This window comes from Pleurodeles waltl, chromosome 1_1, assembly GCF_031143425.1.
Source record: "Pleurodeles waltl isolate 20211129_DDA chromosome 1_1, aPleWal1.hap1.20221129, whole genome shotgun sequence".
Classification (NCBI taxonomy): Eukaryota; Metazoa; Chordata; class Amphibia; order Caudata; family Salamandridae; genus Pleurodeles; species Pleurodeles waltl.
Genome location: NC_090436.1, coordinates 4,173,393 through 4,194,363, shown reverse-complemented (window position 1 = coordinate 4,194,363; position 20,971 = coordinate 4,173,393). Strand labels below are relative to the sequence as shown.

Below are 20,971 nucleotides of genomic sequence, written 5' to 3'. Positions count from 1 at the left end.
GATTGAGCTGCTTTGCAGGAGCATTCTGTGGTCCTGTGTGAGGAGGTTTAGCCAGCTGGGCAGCTTCTTGTGTGGGACTACCGAGAGGTCGAGTAGGGTAGTGAACCAGGGCTGCCTGACCCAAGCGGGAGCCACCAGGATGAGGGTAAAGGATGTCTGCCAGAGCCTCTGGACCACGAACGGAACGAGTGGGAGAAGAGGTAAAGCGTAGGCAAATGTCCCTGACCAGTTCACCCAAAGTGCGTTGCCCAGAGACTGTGGGAACCTGGAGTCAAAGCTTCAGCAGTTTGCATTTTCGGCAGTGGTGAAGAGATCTATGTTAGGGAACGCCCAAAGGTAGAAGTAGGGGGGCAGGGCTTGTGAGTGAAGTTCCCACATATGCATTTGTTACTGCATCATTACATGGACTCTATGGTGGAGTGCCCATCACCAACTGCTCTGACCCAGCACGGACAGCTGAGTAACACCCCGTTTCTTGAGATAGCACATGGAGGTCACGTTGGCGGTCTGAACAAGGACCTCCATGTTGCAAATATGATAGAGGAAGTCTTCAAGAGATAGTTTGATGGCTAACAGCTTGATGTGGTGGATGTGGAGATTCTGGTGGTGGGGTGTCCACCGACTGTGGACAGTGAAATCTTGCATGTGCACCCCTCCAACTGGAAAGGGAAGCGTGTGTGGTGATGGTCACCTGCGGAACTGGGTCGAGAAAGAGCTGGCCACACAACAGCTTGCAGGTGTCCCACCACTACAGACAGCAATGAGTACAGCCCCATATCAACACTAGATTCTCCCAGTTAATCTACGCTTGAGACCATTTGTATGTGTAACTGGGCATGGAGATCTATGGCAAAGCAAGGTCCATCCTGCCGAGAAGGTGCAGGACTATCCCGACCGTCACCTGCCAATCCGACTGAAAAAGAGGGAGCAACGCTTGAAAGGCTTGAATCCCTGTGGACTGGGGAAGGCCTTCCCTACCACAGAGTTCTGGACCACCCCCAAGAATGCTTGGATTTGGACGGGCTGGAGGAGGGATTTTGTGGTACTGATGGTGACCCTTGGACAGTGAAGCAGGTCTATGGTGATCCAAGTATTAGCCAAACACTGCTGTTGGGTTGTGCTCTTGATCAGCCAGTTGTCAAGGTAAGGTGAGACGTGGCTGTCCCTGTGCCGGAGGTGCGCGGCTACACCTGCAAGACATTTGGTGAACACTCTGGGGACGGGCGCGCCCCAAACAGCAGGAACCTGAATTGGTCATCCTGGGCACTTACCACGAACCAGAAGAACGGGTGGTGAGCAGATGGAATCAGGATGTGAAAGCAGGCCTCCTTCAGGTTGAGAGCGGTCGTGAAGTGGCCTTGCTGAAGCAGTGGGATGACATCCTGAGGTGGGACCTTGTGAACGTCCTCAGCCAGGATCTACTTGTTGAGGGGCCCGACGTCCAGCATAGGTGTGGAAGGCCCGCTCTTCTCGGGAATGCTGAATTAGAGGGAGTATATACCTTTGCCTTGCTGGTGTAACGGCATGGTTTTTACAGCTCCCTTTTAGAAATGTGACTCCTTTGCTCAAAGGAGGTGATGTTGAGGACTGAGGGGGCGTTTGCGGGGCAGTATGTCTGGTGGAGTGGCAGCAACCATCACACAGTAACCGCTGTAAACGATGTTGAAGACCCACCGATCTGAAGTTAATTCCTCATAATTTGTAGCGGAAGAGATAAGAAAGGAAATGCAACAAATACACAATACCGGTGAGTCGATTCAGTCTGAACATGATCAAAGACAACATCACGAGGCATTGACCCAGAGCTTGGTGAGGAACGTCCGATCCCGACAGAGTAAAAAACACAATATAACAATGGAGTCGATATCCATGAGCATATCCACTGGCAGGAGTCACCACTCTACCACGTGACTTGAAAGACTTCTTTGGAAAAAAAAAAAAAGTTGCCCGCGTCCAAGCCCAACACTAGACGGCAGGAGTATGCAGAGCACGTGTATCTACGGCACACATGCCACGGACACAAGTTTATCTAGGCTCAACGGCCCTAATAAACAAAATGCATTCTTATACACAAGTCTTCATTCTTAAATAAATCACCAAACAGCATTCACTGACTAATGTGAAAAAAATACTGAAATATATTCAAAGGCACCCATACTAACAGAAGAAGTATTAAACCGTCTGTTAATAGGTCTTTCTTTGATGCAATACAACAGAGCAGAAAAATAAAAATAAACTAAGTAATTCTGTGTTTTCTTCTTACAACCAAATGTTTATACAATGGACGCTTCCTATATTTTTGTAGCATATATATATATATATATATATATATATATATATATATATATATATATATATATATATAGTGTACATCTGTTGGTGGCATGAGACGCTGCAGATTCACATGCTGTGCACATCCCGCCATCTAGTGTTGGGCTCGGAGTGTTACAAGTTGTTTTTCTTCTAAGTCTTTTCGAGTCACAAGATCAAGGGACTCCTCCCCTTTCGGCTCCATTGCGCATGGGCGTCGACTCCATCTTAGATTGTTTTCCCCGCAGAGTGTGAGGTAGGAGTTGTGTATATAGTAATAGTGCCCATGCAATGGAGTAAATATGTAAGTACATAATGTGGTTTAAAGTGATATATTTACGAATATACAAATGTTCAAGATCAATATTTCTCAACTTTAAACGGCTACAGGCTCCCGGGGAGGTGGGAGGGCGCATGTGAATCTGCAGCGTCTCATGCCACGAACAGATGTACACTGGGTAAGTGACATTTTCCGTTCGGTGGCATGTGTAGCTGCAGATACACATGCTGTGCATAGACTAGTAAGCAGTTATCTCCCCAAAAGCGGTGGCTCAGCCTGAAGGAGTTGAAGTTGTCTGAAATAAAGTTTGTAGTACTGCTTGTCCTACTGTGGCTTGCTGTGTTGTTAACACATCCACGCAGTAATGCTTGGTAAATATATGAGGCGTAGACCCTGTGGCTGCCTTACAGATTTCAGTCATTGGTATGTTTCCTAGAAAGGCCATGGTAGCACCTTTCTTTCTAGTTGAGTGTGCCTTTGGTGTAAAAGGCAGTTCTATTTTTGCTTTTATATAACAGGTTTGAATGCATTTAACTATCCATCTGGCAATGCCTTGTTTGGATACTGGATTCCCTATATGAGGTTTTTGGAAAGCAACGAACAATTGTTTTGTTTTGCGAATTTGTTTTGTTCTATCAATGTAGTACATTAGTGCCCTTTTGATGTCTAATGTATGTAGTGCTCTCTCAGCTACAGAATCTGGTTCTGGAAAGAACAATGGGAGTTCCACTGTTTGATTTAAGTGGAACGGTGATATGACCTTCGGTAAGAACTTAGGATTTGTTTGTAGAACTACTTTATGCTTGTGTATTTGAATAAAGGGTTCTTGTATGGTAAAGGCTTGTATTTCACTTACTCTTCTTAGAGATGTGATGGCTATTAGAAATGCTACTTTCCATGTTAAGTATTGTATCTCACATGAGTGCATGTGGTTCAAAGGGTGGACCCATGAGTCGTGTTAAAACAATGTTGAGGTTCCACAAAGGAAATGGTGGTGTTCTTGGTGTGATAATTCTTTTCAGACCGTCCATAAATGCTTTTATGACTGGAATTCTGAATAATGAAGTTGAGTGTGTAATTTGCAGATAAGCTGAAATTGCGGTGAGATGTATTTTAATGGATGAAAAATCTAACTTTGACTTTTGTAAGTGTAGTAGGTAGCTTACGATGTTTTTCACAGATGCGTGTAATGGTTGAATTTGATTATTATGGCAGTAATAAACAAATCTTTTCCACTTATTTGCATAGCAATGCTTGTGGTTGGTTTTCTAGCTTGTATGAACTCCATACATTCCTGTGTAAGGTCTAGATGTCCGAATTCTAAGACTTCAGGAGCTAAATCGCTAGATTCAGCGATGCTGGATTTGGGTGTCTGATCTGTTGTTTGTGTTGAGTTAACAGATCTGGTCTGTTTGGCAGTTTGATATGAGGCACTACTGAGAGGTCTAGTAGTGTTGTGTACCAAGGTTGTCGTGCCCAAGTTGGTGCTATTAGTATGAGTTTGAGTTTGTTTTGACTCAATTTGTTTACTAGATATGAAAGGAGTGGGAGAGGGGGAAAAGCGTATGCAACTATCCCTGACCAACTCATCCATAACGCATTGCCCTGAGATTGAGCCTGTGGGTACCTGGATGCAAAGTTTTGGCATTTTGCATTTTCTTTTGTTGCAAATAGGTCTGTTTGCGGTGTTCCCCATCTTTGGAAGTAAGTCTTTAGTATTTGGGGATGAATCTCCCATTCGTGGACCTGTTGGTGATCCCGAGAGAGATTGTCGGCTAACTGGTTTTGGATTCCTGGTATGAACTGCACTATTAGGCGAATGTGGTTGTGAATCGCCCAATGCCAAATTTTCTGTGCTAAGAAGCACAGCTGTGTCGAGTGTGTCCCTCCCTGTTTGTTCAGATAATACATTGTTGTCATGTTGTCTGTTTTGACAAGAATGTGTTTGTGGGTTATCATAGGTTGAAATGCTTTCAGCGCTAGAAATACTGCTAGTAGTTCTAAGTGATTTATGGGAAGCTGTTTCTGCTGAGTGTCCCATTGTCCTTGGATGCTGTGTTGGTTGAGGTGTGCTCCCCACCCTACCATGGAAGCATCCGTTGTGATTACGTATTGAGGCACTGGGTCTTGGAAAGGCCGCCCTTGGTTTAAATTTACAGGATTCCACCATTGAAGCGAGGTGTATGTTTGGCGGTCTATCAACACTAGATCTTGAAGTTGACCCTGTGTTTGTGTCCATTGTGATGCTAGGCACTGTTGTAAGGGCCGCGTGTGTAATCTTGCGTTTGGGACAATGGCTATGCATGAGGACATCTTGTTTTACATCTTGTATTACATTTTGGAATGCCTGTACCCTTTGTGGACTTGGAGTGGCAATCCCTTTTGTTGTGTTGATTGTTGCTCCTAAGTACTGTTGTAGTTGACACGGCTGTAGGTGTGATGTGTTGTAGTTGAGTGAGAAACCTAGCTTGTGAAGGGTTTCTATGACATTGTGTGTTGTGAACACCGTTCTTGCGTATTAGTTTTGATTAACCAATCGTCTAGGTACGAGAACACATGTATTTGCTGTCTTCTGATATGAGCTGCCACTACCGCCAGGCATTTTGTAAAAACTCTTGGCGCTGTTGTTATCCCGAATGGCAACACTTTGAACTGGTAATGTACCCGCTGGATTACAAACCTTAAGTACTTTCTGTGGGAAGGATGTATAGGTATATGGAAATACGCATTCCTTGAGGTCTAGTGTTGTCATGTAGTCTTGTTGTTTGAGCAGTGGGATCACGTCCTGCAGTGTCACCATGTGAAAGTGATCTGATTTGATGTAGATGTTTAATGTTCTGAGATCTAGGATAGGTCTTAGAGTTTTCTCTTTTTTGGGTATGAGAGTCCAGGGAGTAAACTCCTGTTCCCTTCTGTTGAATTGGTACTAGCTCTATTGCATCTTTTTGCAACAACGCTTGGACCTCCAGTTGTAAAAGATCCATGTGTTGTTTGGACATGTGCGTTTTCGGTGGGACATTTGGAGGGAATTCTAGAAATTCTATGCAATAACCATGCTGGATAATGGCTAGGACCCACGTGTCTGTTGTTATTTCCTCCCAGTTTTTGTCAAATTTGGCTAGTCTCACCCCCACTGGTGTTATGTGTTGGGGATTTGTGACGTTGAAGTCATTGTTTATTTTGCGGAGTTTTGGGACTGTGGAACTTCCCTCTATTCTTTGGGAACTGTCCCCCTCTATATTGCCCCCGAAAACTTCCCCGCTGATATTGACTCTGGTAAGTGGGTCTTGTTTGTGAGGTTGAGGGTTCTGTGCTCTGCCCCCGAAACCCCCCTCGAAACTGTGATTTCTGAAATGTGCCTCTGCTCTGTGGGGAGTAGAGTGCGCCCACGGCTTTGGCCGTATCTGTGTCTTTTTTAAGTTTCTCGATAGCAGTGTCCACCTCCGGCCCAAACAACTGCTGTCCGTTAAATGGCATATTTAGCACGGCTTGTTGTATTTCCGGCTTGAATCCAGATGTACACAGCCATGCGTGTCTCCATATGGTTACTGCTGTATTTACAGTCCTTGCAGCTGTGTCAGCTGCATCCTTTGCTGACCGTATCTGATTGTTAGAGATACTCTGGCCTTCCTCCACCACTTATTGTGCTCTCTTTTGGAACTCTTTGGGTAGGTGTTCTATGAAATGTTGCATTTCGTCCCAATGAGCCCTATCATATCTAGCCAGCAAGGCCTGTGAATTGGCAATGCGCCATTGGTTGGCTGCCTGTGCCGCAACCCTTTTCCCTGCTGCGTCAAATTTGCGACTTTCCTTGTCTGGAGGTGGTGCATCTCCCGAGGTGTGTGAGTTTGCCCTTTTGCGAGCTGCCCCTACTACCACTGAGTCTGGTGTTAATTGCTGCGTGATGTACACAGGGTCTGTTGGTGGCGGTTTGTACTTTTTCTCCACCCTTGGAGTAATGGCCCTGCCTTTCACAGGCTCTTGAAACACTTGTTTGGAGTGTTTCATCATTCCCGGTAACATAGGGAGACTCTGGTACTGGCTATGTGTGGACGACAGTGTATTAAATAGAAAGTCATCTTTTATCGGTTCTGCGTGCAGGGTGACATTGTGAAACGCCGCTGCTCTTGACACCACCTGTGTGTAGGCGGTACTGTCCTCAGGTGGTGACGGTCTCGCTGGATAACAGTTGGGACTGTTATCTGACACTGGCGCATCATAAAGATCCTACGCGTCTGGATCATCCTGACATCCCTGTATGAGTTAGGGACTACATCATTGGTGGAGTGGCTACCGGTGATGGTTGTGGTGAGCGTTGTGGAGATGGTGGCGGAGTTACTTGTCTTGCCACCTTTGCTTGTGGTTGCCTGTCTTTCTCTTGGAAGGCAAGTTTTCGTTTCATCCGAATCAGAGGGAGAGTACTGACCTTCCCTGTGTCTTTCTGAATGTGGAGCATCCTTTGAGTGTAATCTGGCTCCTCTGCCTCCAGTTCTTGTCCGAATCTGTGTCCTTGCATCTGTGAGCACAGGCCCTGTTCCTCGGTGTAGGAACTCGATTTTGGTTCCGAGGCCGGATGTTTCGGTATGGAAACCTTTTCAGCCGTCTTATTCGGCTCCGAAGACACTTTTTTGCCTTTCGGCGTACAGATCTCTCGGTGCCGACTCATTTCGGTGCCGCCATCTCAGTATCGAGATTGCTCTGACCCGGTGTCTCGGGGTCGAGTCTGTTCTGTGCCGGTATCTCGACCGGAGTCGGATGACTTCGACACATGCGTGCCCTTTTTCGGTGCCGATGGTCGGTCACCTATTTTTCAGGTTAAGCCATGGCCTGCTGGCGGTGGCGTCCCCTGGGCTTTAGTGATTTTTCCGTGAGTTTTGTGTAGTGACGTCTTACTCACGGTTTTCGGCGTCTGTTCGGGATCGACCTCATCAGAGTCCGATTCCACGATGGAGAAGGTTTCTTCCTCTAAGTGTTGTTGTCCTGCCGGCGCCGACGCCATTTGGAGTCTTCTTTCTCTTCGGTCTCTTAACGTCTTCCTCGACCAAAAGGCTCAAGAGGCCTCACAGGTATCCTCTTTGTGTTCTGGAGACAGACACAAATTACAGACCAGATGCTGATCTGTATAAGGATACTTGTTGTGACATTCGGGGCAGAAGCGGAATGTGGTCCGTTCCATTAGCCTTGAAGACGCACGCGGTCGGGCCGACCAGGCCCCGCCGGGGAATTGAAAACCCCGAAGGGCGACCGGAGCTCTTCAAAATTCGGTGTCGATCTGTTGTAACTAACCCTATACCGAACGCAAACAATACCGTCGAATTTTCGGAGATTTAACTAACTTTCCGAACCGAAACGCAGAGCGAAAAGGAACATGTCCGAACCCGATGGCGGAAAGAAAACAATCTAAGATGGAGTCGATGCCCATGCGCAATGGAGCCGAAAGGGGAGGAGTCCCTCGATCTCGTGACTCGAAAAGACTTCTTAGAAGAAAAACAACTTGTAACACTCCGAGCCCAAAACTAGATGGCGGGATGTGCACAGCATGTGTATCTGCAGCTACACATGCCATCGAACACATATATTTATGGAAAATGTCACTTACCCAGTGTACATCTGTTCGTGGCATGTTCCGCTGAAGACTCACGTGCTATGCACAGGTCGTGCCATCTAGTGTTGGGCTGTTACAAGTTGTTTTTCTTTGAAGAAGTCTTTGAGTCACGGGACCGAGTGACTCCTCCTTTTCGGCTCCATTGCGCATGGGCATCAACTCTATCTTAGATAGTTTTCCCGCAGAGGGTAAGGTAGGTGTGATAGAGTGAGAATAGTAAAGATGTCCATGCAGTGGGATAGAGATGTATATACATATGTACAAATTTAAATGTAACTTAAACGGCTACAGGCTTCCGGGGAGGAGGGAGGGCGCATGCCACAAACAGATGTACACTGGGTAAGTGTCATTTTCCGCTCAATGGCATGTGTAGCTGGGGATACACATGCTATGCATAGACTACATAGCAGTTCTCCTCCCCAAAGTGGCGGTCAGCCTGTAGGAGTTGAAGTTTTTTGAAATAATGTTCTTAGTACAGCCTGTCCTACTGTGGATTGTTGCGTTGCTAACACATCTACACAATAATGCTTGGTAAATGTATGGGGTGTTGACCAAGGGGCTGCTTTACAGATTTCGGTCATTGGTATGTTTCCTAGAAATGCCATTGTTGCTCCTTTATTCCTAGTGGAATGTGCTTTTGGTGTTACTAATTGCTGTCTTTTAGCCTTTAGGTAACAGGTTTGGATGCACTTTACTATCCATCTGGCTATGCCTTGTTTTGAGATCGGATTACCAGTATGGGGTTTTTGGAATGCGACAAACAGCTGTTTAGTCTTTCTGAATGATTTTGTTCTGTCAATGTAATACATTAAAGCTCTTTTAATATCTAATGTATGCAGGGCTCTCTCTGCCTCTGAGTCTGGCTGTGGGAAGAAGACTGGAAGTTCCACTGTTTGATTTAAATGAAACTGTGAGATGACTTTAGGTAGGAATTTTGGGATTGTGCGAAGTACAACCTTATGTTTGTGTCCTTGTATAAAGGGTTGTTCAATAGTGAATGCTTGTATTTCACTAACTCTTCATAATGAAGCGACTGCTTCTAGAAATGCTACTTTCCATGTTAGAAATTGAATTTGACTGGAATGCATGGGTTCAAACGGTGGACCCATGAGTCGTGTGAGTACAATATTATGATTCCATGAGGGTACTGGTGGCGTTCTTGGAGGTATGATTTGTTTTATACCCTCCATTAAGGCTTTGATGACAGGCACCCTAAATAGAGATTTGTTTTGTATATTTTGCAAATAAGCTAATATAGCTTTGAGATGTATTTTAATAAATGAAAAGGCAAAATTTGCTTTTTGTAGATGGAGTAAATAACCCACAAAATGTCCTGTATGGATGCGACAAGGGGTGTTATGTGTTTGGATTGGCAGTAAAAAACAAACCTTTTCCATTTGTTTGCATAACACTGTCTGGCGGTGGGTTTTCTTGCTTGTTTAATCACTTCCATATATTCTGGTGGAAGATGTAGATATCCAAATTCTAAGATTTCAGGAGCCAGATTGCTAGATTGAGTATTGCTGGATTGGGGGGCCTGATTTATTGTTTGTTTTGTGTCAACAGGTCCGGCCTGTTTGGTAGTTTGATATGTGGTACTAGTGACAGGTCTAACAATGTTGTGTAGCACGTTTGACGTGCCCACATTGGTGCTATAAGTATGAGTTTGAGTTTGTTTTGACGCAGTTTGTTGACAAGAAATGGAATGAGCGGAAGAGGGAGAAAGGCGTAAGCAAATATCCCTGACCAGTTGATCCATAGAGCATTGCCCTTGGATCGAGGGTGTGGGTACCTGGACACAAAGTTTTGGCATTTTGCGTTGTGGTTAGTGGCGAACAGATCTATGTCTGGTGTTCCCCACTGGTGTAAGTACTTGTGAAGCACTTGGGGTTCAATTTCCCACTCGGGTGTTTGCAGATGATCTCGGCTGAGGCCGTCTGCTAATTGATTGTGAATCCCTGGAATGTATTGAGCTACCAGGTGTATGTTGTTGTGAATTGCCCAATGCTAAATGTTTTGTGCTAGAAGGCAAAGTTGTGATGAGTGGGTTCCTCCTTGTTTGGTTAAGTAGTACATTGTTGTCATACTGTCTGTTTTGATGAGAATGTGTGTGTGAACAAGAGGTTGAAAAGCTTTTAGTGCTAGGAAAACTGCTAGCAGTTCTAAGTGATTTATGTGTAGTTGTTTCTGTTGACTGTCCCATTGTCCTTGTATATTGTGATTGTTGAGGTGTGCTCCCCATCCAATCATTGATGCATCTGTTGTAAGAATGGCGTGAGGCACAGGGTCTTGAAATGGCCGCCCTTTGTTTAAATCTGTGGGATTCCACCACTGAAGCGAGATGCGTGTTTGGCGGTCTATCAACACTAGATCTTGGAGAGGACCATGGGCCTGCGATCATTGCTTTGCGAGGCACTGCTGTAAGGGCCGCATGTTTAATCTTGCATTTGGGACAATAGCGATGCAGGATGCCATCATACCTAGCAGTTTCATGACAAATCGGACTGTGTACTGTTGGTTTATCTGAATTATTGGCAATATGCTGTGGAACGATTGCACTCTTTGTGGGCTTGGACTTGCAAGTGCTCTTTGGGTGTTTAATGTGGCTCCTAAATACTGATAAATTTGCGCTGGTTGTAGGTGCGATTTGTGGTAGTTTATTGAGCACCCTAGTGTGTGTAGGGTGTTTATTACATAACGTGTATGATATTGGCACTGTGTTTGACATGTATATGTTGTCTCCTTATGTATGCTGCGACTACGGCAAGGCATTTTGTAAATACTCTGGGAGCTGTTGTTATCCCAAAAGGTAATACTCTGAACTGGAAATGTTTTTCTTGTATTACAAATCTGAGATATTTTCTGTGAGCTGGAGGGATGTGTATGTGAAAATACGCATCTTTTAGATCCAGTGTTGCCATAAAATCTTGCTGTTGTAACAGTGGGACTACATCCTGTAGTGTTACCATGTGAAAGTGTTCTGATCGGTTGTAGAGATTGAGATTTCTGAGATCTAGTATTGGTCTCAATGTTTTGTCCTTTTTGGGAATGAGGAAATACAGGGAGTTAACCCCTGTTGCTTTTTGATGATGTGGCACAAGTTCTACGGCTTGTTTGAGTAATAGTGCCTGTACCTCCATTTGCAACACTGAAATGTGTTGAGATGGGAGTTTGTGTGGGAATATCTGGAGGAGTTTGTGTGAACTCTATGATGCAACCATGTTGGATAATGGAGAACACCCAAGTTTCTGTTGTGATGGGTAACCAGTAGGTGTGGAACCTTTGCAGTCACTTTTTGGGATGCGTGGGTTGCTTTGAGGGCTGGTATTTTCCTCTAGATCTGGGAGATTATCCTCTGTAGGTTCCCCGAAACCCCCCTCTCTGGTGTTGAGTCTGGTAAGAGGGTTTGGCTTGGGAGGTGGATGGCTCAGATGGTTGGGGTCTAAAGCCTCCCCTATATTGAGACTTTCGAAATGAGCCTCTGTATTGGGTTGAATAAAGCGCCCCCATAGCTTTGGCAGTGTCGGCGTCTTTTTTTCATTTTGTCAATGGCTGTATCAACCTGTGTACCGAATAGTTATTGTTGGTTAAAAGGCATGTTGAGAAAAGCCTGCTGGATTTCAGGTTTAAAGCCTGACGACCTAAGCCATGCGTGTCGCCTAATGGTAACAGCCGTATTAATAGTTCTTGCGGCTGTGTCTGCGGAGTCTAACGCTGACCTGATCTGGTTGTTTGTGATTGCTTGTCCCTCCTCTACTATCTGCTGAGTTCTCTTCTGTTGGTCCTTGGGGAGATGCTGGATAATGTCTTTCATCTCATCCCAGTGAGCCCTGTCATATCTGGCCATTAGAGCCTGGGAATTGGCTATACGCCATTGATTAGCTGCCTGTGAATCCACCCTTTTACCAGCAGCATCTGATTTTTTACTTTCTTTATCTGGTGGGGGAGCGTCTCCAGACGACTGGCAGTTAGCCCTCTTCCTTACTGCGCTGACCACTACGGAGTCTGGGGGTAGCTGTTGGGTAATAAAAATTGGGTCGGAAGGTGGTGGCTTATCTTTCTTTTCTACCCTTGGAGTAATAGCTCTTGCTTTAACTGGTTCCTGGAAGATTTGATGTGCATGTTTTAACATGCCAGGAAACATGGGTAGACTCTGGTAGGTGGCGTGAGTTGAGGACAATATGTTAAATAAGAAGTCATCCTCAAGAGGTTCTGTGTGCATGGCTACGTTGTGAAATGCCGCTGCCCTGGTTAGAACCTGTGTATATGAGGTGCTTTACTCTGGGGGTGATGGCTTTGATGGATAGCACTCTGGACTATTGTCTGAAACGGGATCATCATAAAGGTCCCATGGATCAGTGTCATCTTGGTGTGACTGTACAGAGTGTGATGGAGACTGTGCAGTGGGGGTAGCAGGCGGGGAGACAGTTAGGTGAGGAGAATGAGGAAGAGACTGGTGAGGTTGAAAACTGAGGAGGCGGAGATTTTTGTCTTGGTCTTGGCACTTTAGCCGGTGGCTGATCAGTGTCCAAATGTCTATGAAAGGTCAGTTTCCTCTTCGTTCTTAGAGGAGGTGCAGTGAGGATTTTGCTAGTGTCTTCATGAATTTGTATTCTGGCCTGTTTCTCGTCAGAATCCTCCATTTATGTCAGTTCTTCTGCAAATTTATGGCTTTCTTTTAATTGCTTTGAAAGTCCATGCTCCTCGGTGTAGGTGTGCTTTTTCGGCTCCGAAGCCGGCTTCTTCGGGACCGAAAGGCCTGAAGTACTTGTTGGCATCGGCTCAGAGAGTGACTTTCGGGGCTTCGACTCAATGGGTTGGTGCTTTATAATTTCGGAGCCTGTGCCTCGGCTCGAGTCCGAAGGCTTTGTTGTTGTTGTGGCCGTTCTCGGTGCCGAAGATGTTGCTTGGTCACCGGTAGTTTTTTTTTACGGGTGGAGCCATGGCCTTCCGGCAGTGGCGTCCCTGAGGCCTTGTATTTGGGCTGGATTGGGTCGGGGCAAGCATACTCACGTGCTGGCCCGCTGTTATCGGTTGGTCGATGTAAGACTTGTGCTCGGAATTGGACCCCCGAACTGAGACAGCGGTGTGGATCATCTCCTCCTCTTCTGCGTCGAGGCGTTCGGTGCTTCTTGACGCCATCTCTAACCTTTGCGTTCTTCAGTCTCTCAGAGTCTTTTTCGAGCGGAAGGATCTGCAGGCCTTGCAAGTATCCTCTCGGTGATCTGGAGATAAACACAGGTTATAAAACTAGATGTTGGTCCGTGTAAGGACACTTGGTGTGGCACCGAGGGCAGAATCTAAACGGGCCCGGTCCATGAGGCTTCGACAAGACTTTTGGTTGGGCCGACCAGGCCCAAGTTGGGTGCGGGTGCCCCGAAGGGCAAGTAGAGATCTGTATCCGTCGGTACTGAGGTGTCGATGATAAATGGTACTCGATCAAGAACAATACCAACGAATTTAGAGCGTTTGTAATATTTTTCCGAATTGAACAACCGGAGTGAAAGGAAACACGTCAGAACCCGATGGCGGAAAGAAAACAATCTACGATCAAGTCGATGCCCATGCGCAATGGAGCTGAAAAGGAGGAGTCACTCGGTCCCGTGACTCGAAAAGACTTCTTCGAAGAAAAACAACTTGTAACACTCCGAGCCCAACACTAGATGGCAGGATAATGCACAGCATGTGTATCTACATCTACACATGCCACCGAACATATATATATATATATATATATGAATATGAGTCCAAAAGAAACAAAATGAGATCTCTCGATAACACAAGGCTGGGGGTTTAAAAACTCTGCTATCCCTGATTTATCCCTGCATATATACAAAGATTTCAAGGACATGTATCTGTGTCATCCTTGTCCAGTCACAGGAAAGTAGATTAATTGATGTTTAGGTGGTAAAAAGATACTTTTCTGTCTAATAACTACATTACAATCAAATTCCATGCCAAACTTCATAAATAACTTTCACAGTCTGCCTCTCAAACACTGGGTTAATTTACACCCTGACCCAAGTCCATAAAACACAGAGCTGCTCCTGAACATGCCTTACTCTGATCCAAGTACATAAAGCACAGAGCTGCTCCTGAAACCTGCCTCACTCTGACCCAAGTCCATAAAACACAGAGCTGCTCCTGAATGTACCTCACTCTGACCCAAGTACATAAAACACAGAGCTGCTCCTGAACATGCCTCACTCTGATCCAAGTACATAAAACACAGAGCTGCTCCTGAACATGCCTCACTCTGACCCAAGTACATAAAACACAGAGCTGCTCCTGAACATGCCTCACTCTGACCCAAGTACATAAAACACAGAGCTGCTCCGGAACATGCCTCACTCTGATCCAAGTACATAAAAAACAGAACTGCTCCTGAACATGCCTCACTCTGACCCAAGTACATAAAACACAGAGCTGCTCCTGAACATGCCTTACTCTTACCCAGGTCCATAAAACACAGAGCTGCTCCTGAACGTGCCTCACTCCGGTCCAAGTACATAAAACACAAAGCTGCTCCTGAACATGTCTCACTCTGGTCCAAGTACATAAAACACAGAGCTGCTCCTGAACATGCCTCACTCTGGTCCAAGTACATAAAACACAGAGCTGCTCCTGAACATGCCTTACTCTTACCCAGGTCCATAAAACACAGAGCTGCTCCTGAACGTGCCTCACTCCGGTCCAAGTACATAAAACACAAAGCTGCTCCTGAACATGTCTCACTCTGGTCCAAGTACATAAAACACAGAGCTGCTCCTGAACATGCCTCACTCTGGTCCAAGTACATAAAACACAGAGCTGCTCCTGAACATGCCTCACTCTGGTCCAAGTACTTAAAACACAGAGCTGCTCCTGAACATGCCTCACTCTGACCCAAGTAGATAAAACACAGATGTGCTCCTGAATCTACCTCACTCTGGCCCACTTCCCATTAACACAGAGCTGCTCCTGATTCTACTTCACTCTGACCCAAGTACATAAAACACCGAACTGCTCCTGAACCTATCTCACTCTGACCCAAGTCCATAAAACACAGAGCTGTTCCTGAACCTCTCACTCTGACCCAAGTCCATAAAACACAGAGCTGCTCCTGAACATGCCTCACTCTGGTCCAAGCACATAAAACACAGAGCTGCTCCTGAACATGCCTCACTCTGGTCCAAGTACTTAAAACACAGAGCTGCTCCTGAACATGCCTCACTCTGACCCAAGTAGATAAAACACAGATGTGCTCCTGAATCTACCTCACTCTGGCCCACTTCCCATTAACACAGAGCTGCTCCTGATTCTACTTCACTCTGACCCAAGTACATAAAACACCGAACTGCTCCTGAACCTATCTCACTCTGACCCAAGTCCATAAAACACAGAGCTGTTCCTGAACCTCTCACTCTGACCCAAGTCCATAAAACACAGAGCTGCTCCTGAACATGCCTCACTCTGGTCCAAGCACATAAAACACAGAGCTGCTCCTGAACATGCCTCACTCTGGTCCAAGCACATAAAACACAGAGCTGCTCCTGAACATGCCTCACTCTGACCCAAGTAGATGAAACACAGATGTGCTCCTGAATGTACCTCACTCTGACCCAAATACATAAAACACTGAGCTGCTCCTCAATCTCTCTCACTCTGATTCACGTCCATAAACACCCAGCTGCTCCTGAATCTACCTCACTCTGACCCAGGTACATAAAACACAGAGCTGCTCTTGAACATGCCTCACTCTGATCCAAGTACATAAAACACAGAGCTGCTCCTGAACATGCCTCACTCTGACCCAAGTACATAAAAACCAGAGCTGCTCCTGAGCATGCCTCACTCTGACCCAAGTACATAAAACACAGAGCTGCTCCTGAACATGCCGTCACTCTGACCCAAGTACATAAAACACAGAGCTGCTCCTGAACATGCCTTACTCTTACCCAGGTCCATAAAACACAGAGCTGCTCCTGAACATGTCTCACTCCGGTCCAAGTACATAAAACACAGAGCTGCTCCTGAACATGCCTCACTCTGACCCAAGTGCATAAAACACAGAGCTGCTCCCGATTCTACTTCACTCTGACCCAAGTACATAAAACACAGAGCTGCTCCTGAACATGCCTCACTCTGATCCAAGTGCATAAAACACAGAGCTGCTCCTGAACATGCCTTACTCTTACCCAAGTCCATAAAACACAGAGCTGCTCCTGAACATGCCTCACTCTGGTCCAAGTACGTAAAACGCAGAGCTGCTCCTGAACATGCCTCACTCTGGTCCAAGTACGTAAAAAGCAGAGCTGCTCCTGAACATGCCTCACTCTGGACCAAGTACATAAAACACACAGCTGGTCCTGAACATGCCTCACTCTGACCCAAGTCCATAAAACACAAAACTGCTCCTGAACATGCTTCACTCTGACCCAAGTCCATAAAACACAGAGCTGCTCCTGAACATAGCTCATTTTGACCCCAGTCTATAAAACAGAGCTGCTTCTGAACCTATCTCATTCTGACCCAAATATGTACTACACAGAGCTGCTCCTGAACAAACCTCACTCTGACCCCACTCCATAAAACACAGAGCTGCTCCTGAACCTACCTCTGGATTAGGTAAGAGAAACAAACAGGTTTATGTTTCACCACTGGACAAGTAGCGATATTAACGCCAACTCCTAGTCTAGTGCTTCGGCACTGAATACATTTCCACTCGCTGTTTCAGGAGGTAGCAGCACCCTAAAGTGCTAGCCCTGTCCTCACATAGGTGGTCATCAGAACACCTTTAGGTGGCTATGTTGGCAACATAAGAATCACAGAATAACCTCCACACAGCTAGCTAAATGGCAAAGACCAATCCCGGCCACTATGGCTTTATTAATCAACACTTGTTAATGTTCCTCAAACAAAAGCTTCTCATCAAATATAGCTTCAAGCGTTTCATGAACAGACTTCTCTGCAGGGCTACATCATCTAGAAGCCAAATTAAGTTACAGTTTTTACAACCAATGAAGATAGCTTGAGTTTTAGGAATGTTAACAACCAAAGTCTTTATAGCTTTGATCTTGCATAGCCTCGCACCACTACTGGACCGATGGACAGAGGCACCCCAAAGTCAGAAAGCACCAGTGAACATGCACACCAGGGCAAAGTGACACATACCCGCCGTGACTACCGTCGACGGCTGCGCCGGCTCGAACGGGCACTTCCCACGACCACTTTCCTGATGGAAAACTGCGTCAAACTGTCGGATATCCTAAAAGAGAGAGCAAGAGAGAGGGGTGCCAGCCATCAGGATCCAGCTAGGAAAATGAAACAGGCTTCAGGGGCAAGAAAACAAGAAGTATAAACACATGAAATATAAAGAGAAAAGTAAAAAACCAGAGAGCAAAAAGGACAGCAAAACAGAAAAGTGAAAGCCGAGAAAAGGAGGTGGGAGGCGTAAACAGAATGAAGAAGAGATACAAAGAGTGGACAGCTACATTCCTAAACAGAAGTGTAAACAGACAGAGTCAGAGGTAGGAATTGTAATTAGACAGAGTAAGAGTTAAGAGGTGTAAACAGAGGTACAAGTTGTAAACAGACAGAATTAGAGGTAGGAGGTGTAAAAGAGAGAGGTGTAAACAGACAGAATAAGAGAAAGGAGTTGTAAACAGACAGAATAAGAGGTAGGAGTTGTAAACTGGCAGAATAAGAGGTATGTGTAAACACAGAGTTAGAGGTAGAAGGTGTGAACAAACAGAATAAGAGGAGACTGTAAACAGAGAAAGAGACGGTAGTTGTAAACAGACAGAATAGAAGGTAAGGGATCTAAACAGAATAAGAGGTAAGCGTTGTAAACAGACAGAATAAGAGGTAGGGGTTGTAAACAGACAGAATAAGAGGTAAGGGTTGTAAACAGACAGAATAAGAGGCAGGGGTTGTAAACAGACAGAATAAGAGGTAAGGGATCTAAACTGAATAAGAGGTAAGGGTTGTAAACAGACAGAATAAGAAGTACGTGTAAACACAGAGAGGAGGTAGAAGGTGTAAACAGACAGAATAAGAGGCGGGAGTTTGAAACAAACAGAATAAAAGGTGGCTGTACACAGAGTAAGATACAGGAGTTGTAAACAGACAGAAGGTAAGGGTTGTAAACAGACAGAATAAGAGGTAGGTGTAAACACAGAGAGGAGGTAGAAGGTGTAAACAGGCAGAATAAGAGGTGGGTGTAAACATACAGAATAAAAGGTATGTGTAAACACAGAGAGGAGGTAGAAGGTGTAAACAGGCAGAATAAGAAGTAGTTGTAAACAGACAGAATAAAAGATAGGAGGTGTAAACAGATTAGTTTGCTCTTAAAATCGCAACACTCTTGGGAGTTGAAATCACCAGCCGCGGCTCAACATTCAGTTCTGGTCGGAAGAACACCTTGTTCTTCATGGGAAGAGAGGGCAGTTTATCATGTAGACGGTGAATCCTAAACAGTACAGAAGCTCAGTGTGTATGTGGTATTTTAATATGTGTACCTAGGCAAAGGAATCTGTGTGTATGTGGTATTTTACTGCCTGAACCTAGACACAGGAATCTGTGTGTGTAAGGAAATGCCTCCTTGGCATGGTTACCCCCTGACATTTTGCCTTCTGCTGATGCTAAGTTATGATTGAACGTGTGCTGAGGCCTGCTAACCAGGCCCCAGCACCAGTGTTCTTTCCCTAAACTGTACCTTTGTCTCTACAATTGGCACAACCCTGGCACTCAGGTAAGTCCCTTGTAACTGGTACCCCTGGTACCAAGGGCTCTGATGCCAGGAAAGGTCTCTAAGGGCTGCAGCATTTCTTATGCCACCCTGGGGACCCCTCACTCAGCACATGCACACTGCTTGCCAGCTTGTGTGTGCTGGTGGGGAGAAAATGACAAAGTCGACATGGCACTCCCCTCAGAGTGCCATGCCAACCTCACACTGCTTGTGGCATAGGTAAGTCACCCCTCTAGCAGGCCTTACAGCCCTAAGGCAGGGTGCACTATACAACAGGTGAGGGCATATGTGCATGAGCACTATGCCCATACAGTGCCTAAGCAAAACCTTAGACATTGTAAGTGCAGGGTAGCCATAAGAGTATATGGTCTGGGAGTTTGTCAAACACGAACTCCACAGTTCCATAATGACTACACTGAAAACTGGGATGTTTGGTATCAAACTTCTCAGCACAATAAATACACACTGATGCCAGTGTGCAACTTATTGTGACATACACCCAGAGGGCATCTTAGAGATGTCCCCTGAATACCAACCCGACTTCTAGTGTAGGCTGACCAGTTCCTGCCAGCCTGCCACACACCAGACATGTTGCTGGCCACATGGGGAGAGTGCCTTTGTCACTCTGTGGCCAGGAACAAAGCCTGTACTGGGTGGAGGTGCTTCTCACCTCCCCCTTCAGGAACTGTAACACCTGGCGGTGAGCCTCAAAGACTCACCCCTTTTGTTACAGCACCCTAAGGCATCCCAGCTAGTGGGGATGCCCACAACTCCGGCCACTGCCCCCACTTTTGGCGGCAAGGCTGGAGGAGATAATGAGAAAAACAAGGAGAAGTCACCCACCAGTCAGGACAGCCCCTAAGGTGTCCTGAGCTGAGGTGACCCCTGCCTTGAGAAATCCTCCATCTTGAGTTTGGAGGATTCCCCCCAATAGGATTAGGGATGTGCCCCCCTCCCCACAGGGAGGAGGCACGAAGAGGGTGTAGCCACCCTCCAGGACAGTAGCCATTGGCTACTGCCCTCCCAGACCTAAACACACCCATAAATTCAGTCTTTAGGGGCTCCCCAGATCCCATGAAATAAGATTCCTGCAACCTGAAGAAACAAGAAGGACTGCTGACCTACAAGCCTGCAGAGAAGGAGGAAGACGACAACTGCTTTGGCCCCAGTCCCTACCGGCCTGACTCCAACTTCGAAAACCTACTCCAGCGATGCATCCGACAGGCACCAGCAACCTCTGAAGCCTCAGAGGACTGCCCTGGACTAAAGGACCAAGAAACTCCTGTGAACAGCGGCCCTGTTCAAAACCAGCTACTTCTTTGCAACAAAGAAGCAACTTCCAAAGACTTCACGTTTCCCGCCGGAAGCGTGAGACTTCCCACTCTGCACCCGACACCCCCGTCTCGAGATCCAGAGAACCAACACCTCAGGGAGGACTCCCCGGCGACTGCGAGCCCGTGAGTAACCAGAGACGACCCCCCTGAACCCCCACAGCGACGCCTGCAGAGAGAATCCAGAGGCCCCCCCCTGACCGCAACTGCCTATAACAAGGGACCCGACGCCTGGAACCAACACTGCACCTGCAGCCCCCAGGACCTGAAGGAACCGAACTTCAACACAGGAGTGACCCCCAGGCGAACCTCTGCCTAGCCCAGGTGGCGGCTGGCCAGAGAAGCCCCCTGTACCCTGCCTGCACTGCTAGAGTGACCCCCGGGTCCCTCCACGGTTTCCTACCTGAAACCCGACGCCTGCTTTGCACACTACACCCGGCCACCCCTGTGCCGCTGAGGGTGTGTTTTGTGTGCCTACCTGTCCGTTACCCTCCCACCCCCACCAGTGCTCCACCAAACCCCGTGGTCTGCCCCCCGAGGACGCAGGTACTTACCTGCTGGCAGACTGGAACCGGAGCACCCCTGTTCTCCATAGGCGCCTATGTGTTTTGGGCACCTCTTTCACCCCTGTACCTGACAGGCCCTGAGCTGCTGGTGTGGTAACTTCGGGGTTGCCTTGAACCCCCAATGGTGGGCTGCTTATGCCCCAGGACTGA

At 46.5% G+C, this 20,971-nt stretch overlaps 1 protein-coding gene across 2 annotated transcripts in view; it reads right to left on the bottom strand.

Annotated features, from left to right (window-relative positions):
• SEMA4F (ssemaphorin 4F) overlaps positions 1-20,971 on the bottom strand; it is a 132,408-nt gene that overhangs the window by 41,734 nt on the left and 69,703 nt on the right. For both annotated transcript variants that reach the window (XM_069202859.1, XM_069202933.1), the window contains one exon: positions 17,349-17,442. In XM_069202859.1, the coding sequence (XP_069058960.1) occupies positions 17,349-17,442 (94 nt within the window). The remainder of the gene's footprint in view (positions 1-17,348; positions 17,443-20,971) is intronic.